General features: G+C 33.6%; 2 protein-coding genes across 2 annotated transcripts in view; both read left to right on the top strand.

Moving 5' to 3' along the window:
• Window positions 1-1390, top strand: part of LOC100632895 (alpha-taxilin-like) — a gene marked incomplete at its 5' end in the record, with an annotated part of 3220 nt that extends 1830 nt beyond the window's left edge. The window contains 5 exons of the mRNA XM_011409734.2: window positions 339-413; window positions 521-613; window positions 687-782; window positions 1098-1208; window positions 1260-1390. Of these exons, the coding sequence (XP_011408036.2) occupies window positions 339-413; window positions 521-613; window positions 687-782; window positions 1098-1208; window positions 1260-1361 (477 nt within the window). The remainder of the gene's footprint in view (window positions 1-338; window positions 414-520; window positions 614-686; window positions 783-1097; window positions 1209-1259) is intronic.
• Window positions 1391-1404: 14 nt separating this feature from the next.
• On the top strand, window positions 1405-2854 carry LOC100632769 (zinc finger protein 141-like). Its single transcript, XM_003390890.3, has 2 exons — window positions 1405-1840; window positions 2389-2854. Exons 1-2 carry the CDS (start codon window positions 1608-1610, stop codon window positions 2603-2605), a joined length of 450 nt encoding a protein of 149 aa, XP_003390938.1. The 5' UTR covers window positions 1405-1607; the 3' UTR covers window positions 2606-2854.
• The last annotated feature ends 1388 nt before the right edge of the window (window positions 2855-4242 follow it).

Genomic DNA, 4242 nt, shown 5'->3' with positions numbered 1-4242 from the left:
TCAAAATTGGATTTTTTTAAATTGTTTAAAAATCGGGCCAAAGCCCCTGTACTATAGTACAGGGATTTTGGCTCAATTTTGCCAAAAATGAAAAGGTGAGAATTTTTCATTTTTATAATTTTTCTTGATACATATACATGTACTTATGTTGCGTAGAAAGTTTGGAACTGATTCCTATCAGAATTGGATTTTTTACAAATTTTAAAGTTGCTTTGAAATCATAAAAAGGCTGTTATTTTAAACTGTGTCATTACAAGTATCAGTACATTATTATTGTTATATTATTGTTCATGAGATGAGTACATGTACTGGTATGTACTATCATTAATATTGTTTAGCTCTTGTCTGAGATGATGGAAAAACAGAAGAAATGTGATGATCTCTCCATGCAAGAAATGGAGCTAAAGGGACAAGTGAGTGGGCGTTATTTTATTAATTTTATTATAATTATTATCTATTATTATTATTTATAATTAAAAGTGAACAAAATAAATTATTATTTTTATTATTACATTCCCAGTTGTCTATTTATTCGGAAAAATTTGAAGAATTTCAGTCGACCCTCACAAAAAGTAACGAAGTATTTTCAACATTCAAAAAAGAGATGGATAAGGTTTGTGCTTGGGCGTGTCTGACCACACCCCTCAATGAATAATATTAATATTTTATTATTATTATAATTATAGATGGCTAAAACAATAGGAGAGTTAGAGAAAGAGTCCAATACTTGGAAACTGAAATATGAGAAGTGTAACAGGAGCTTGTTAGAAATGGCTGATGAAGTAAGTATACAATGACTTGTACTATGTAGTTCATGATTTTTTGAAAAAATTTCTGATACATAATTTATTGATGCTATAATATTGTAACATGTGTGTAGTATTTTGAGCTGTTTTTTCAAGTTATTATAAATATTGCAAATTCCGAAAAATGCCCTGTACTATAGCCCATGCTTTTTTCTTAATGAATTCTGAATTCTGATGCCTCCTTGTAAAATAATGCTAGTCCATGAAAAAATTGCCACCATTTTTGTACTTTCTCTCCTTTTTTTCCCCTCCTATTTTTGTCTCCATTTTTCTCTTTTCCTTTTTCCCTAGCGTATACAACACGTTGAAACTGTTAAAGTTTTAAAAACTAAAAACGATAAACTGGAGAAACTTTGTAGAGCCCTCCAGACAGAGAGGACAGACCTCAGTCAGAAACTTAAAGTACGTCTCCTGTTTCCGTAGCAACACCATAACCACACCCACTTTAATTAGAACCTAGAGGTCCAAGATAAAGAAGAATGTTTGGAATCCGAAGATAAACCTGAGACCACACCCCCAGATGTCACGCCCATCGAAACGCAAAATGAAGATTAATTATAAATAATAAATTATTTAAAAATATGAGCGAGTGATTGTGTGTTAATTTTGTATTATATGTAATGTGTGTTGCTATTATCTAATACTTTTTTGACTTAAAAAAATAATTGTACTCTTTATAAAAATGACCACGTGAACGCACGTGTTTAAAGTATACGGATATTTGGAATGACATTTACGGAATGATACCGCAAAATTTTATTTGAAGGAATCTGTTTACAGACCGGACGGAGAGGGAAAGAGATGGCGTCGATGCCTTCAATGGCCAATTACCACCAGCCCCAGCCCGCCATTGACCGTCCCGTATATCCTTGTCCTTATTGCCAGAGATCCTTCAGGAGGACGGGAGATTTGAAGAGACACAAGTGTAATGCAGGAAGGAGTAAAGGGGGAGGAGCTTCAGGTGGTGGGAGTGGTCAGGCTCCTCCTGGCCCCGCCTCTTTCAAGTGTCATATATGTGGACGTGCATTTAATAGGTTAGAGTTTCCATTAATTTTATTGTCAGTGAGCCCAGAATGAGTATACTACATCCCTGTACTATGGTAGAGGAATTTTGGCCAAATTTGAAATTGAAAGAATTCTCCATTTTAAATAATTTTTTTGATACATATATACATACATGTATTTATACTCCGTAGAAAGTTTGAGTTGATTCCAATCAAATTTGAATTTTTTATGAATTTTTAAAGTAGCTCCAAAATCAGGCTAATATCCCTGTACTATAGTACAGTAACTTTGGCCAAATTTTGCCAAAAATGAAAAGGTGAGAATTCTTTATTTTAATAACTTCTCCTGATGCATATATATGTTCTTATGTTACATGGAAAGTTTGAGCTGCTTCCGATCAAGTTTTGATTTTCTATGAATTTTAAAGTTGCTCCAAAATCAGGCCAAAGTCCCTGTACAGTAACATGGTAATGTTACTATGTAGGATTCATCCCAGTCTTTTATGACTTTTGCGGCTTTGTTAATCAACAAAAATTTATAGTTAATTTTTAAAATTTACTTTTCTGTTATTTCTTAGATCGGGTGACTTAAAGAGACACAAGTGTGATAGTGTTAGAAGCAAGACAGGTCTCATACCTCAGGCTCCCATAAAGTGTCAAAAATGTCGTAGGACCTTCCGAAGGAGCGGAGACTTTAAGAGACACAAATGTGACAGTGTCCGAAGCAAAACAGGACCCTCGGGCAATGGAGGAGGAACTCAAAGAAAGAAACAAACTCAAAATAAAATTCAATAAGTTTCCTTTGATAGATAGCAACTAGAGCAAGAACAGTTTAAGTACAATTGTTTTCTAGTATTACTGATTGAACAATGAAGTATCTTATTCTCTTATTTCTTTTTTGTGTCCCTTTCTCTCTCCCCTCTTTTTTTCCTTTTCCACATCAATCATTCATTTATCATTATCCTAATACAGTTTATCAGTAATTTCTTATTGGAAGTTATTTTTTGCACTTTTTTTGTTAAAGAAATCAATCATTACTTTGTATCATGTTATGGGAGCAAGCACTAGTAATTTTTGAAGTTAATTTTTGTGAATCATGTTTCTTGCAAAGTTTTAATGAAGCATAAGATTAATTTAGATTAACAATAATTTATTATTACAAAAACACTTAATTAATTGTGAATCAGTTTGTTCATAACTTTTATGAAGCATAAAATTAATTTAGACTAATAATAAATTATTATTAAAAAAATTAAATTAATTGTGAATCAGTTTGTGCATAATTTTCATGAAGCATAAAATTAATACCTGCAAAATGTAGATCATTAATAACAAGATTATTACTATAAGAAAAACTTTAAAATGAAAATAAAAATTATTTTAGCGAATCAGTAAATAATAAGGCTGTTTTTACCATGATCACAAACATACAAGAACCCAGTATTATTAAATGCTAATCCACAAGGATGAAGAAATGCATCAACACCACTACTGTTCTTTCCAAAACAGCTAACAAAGACACCATCGCTAGTGAAGACTGAGATACGACTATAACCCCATTCACTAACATACACTAGACCAGTAGCTGCAGTGTCTATTGTTATACCATAAGGATTGTAAAGCCGACCAGGACCAAATCTTTTGTTGCCAAATTGAGCAATGAAAGTTCCATCTGGAGAGAACTTCTGAATGCGATGATTATCCCTATCAGCAACATAAGCTAATCCTTGACTGTCAACAGCAATGTCACGTGGATATTTAAACTGTCCATTAGCTGATCCTTTACTACCAAATGAATGAGAGAAGGTTAGATCAGGATTCAAGATCTGTACACGATGATTACCACTATCAACAATATAAAAATGCCCTGTTATGGAAATGGCTATACCAGCAGGAGCACTGAATTGTAGTGGTCCACTGCCCTCCTCACCAACTGATGTTATAAGGTCTCCATCCATGCTTATCTTCTGGATCCTGTGATCACTAGATACAAGAATGAATTTGTCTGGAGTAATGGCTACACCACGAGGACAGGAAAACTCGATATTGCAACTTCCTCCTTTCCCTCCTAAAGACTTCAATTCCTTTCCTTCTTTATTCAGTATTGTTAGACAGCTACTACTAAACTCAGTTATTATAACAAGATTATTATCACTTACAGCAACTCCTACTGGGCATTTTAGTTCAGTTATAGTATGTACTGGAGTGATGTTATCAAGGTAAGGATTGATAGGGATGACTAGTGAGGTATCCTCAAGGTGTACATCATATACTTGTACTTTTACTGTGTGAGTACCGTTGGTTGAAGGGTTACACTGTATCCTATACACTCCAGGATCAGCTCTAGTAATCGTAGTGTGAATGGGTTGATCATCTTTACCAGATGGTACTAGACTACACCTCAGAGAAGAGAGAGGAACAGACAAAAGAGA

Source organism: Amphimedon queenslandica, unplaced genomic scaffold, assembly GCF_000090795.2.
Source record: "Amphimedon queenslandica unplaced genomic scaffold, v1.1 AMPQUscaffold_11567, whole genome shotgun sequence".
Classification (NCBI taxonomy): domain Eukaryota; kingdom Metazoa; phylum Porifera; class Demospongiae; order Haplosclerida; family Niphatidae; genus Amphimedon; species Amphimedon queenslandica.
The sequence above is the reverse complement of the archived record's forward strand: the minus strand, read 5'-3'. Positions and strand labels throughout refer to the sequence as shown.

Bases quoted from the DNA above. Each gene is read 5' to 3' on its own strand.
- LOC100632769 (XM_003390890.3), top strand. From the start codon at position 1,608: ATGGCGTCGATGCCTTCAATGGCCAATTACCACCAGCCCCAGCCCGCC. The intron at 1,841-2,388 runs GTTAGAGTTTCC...GTTATTTCTTAG, and splicing joins TGTGGACGTGCATTTAATAG to ATCGGGTGACTTAAAGAGAC.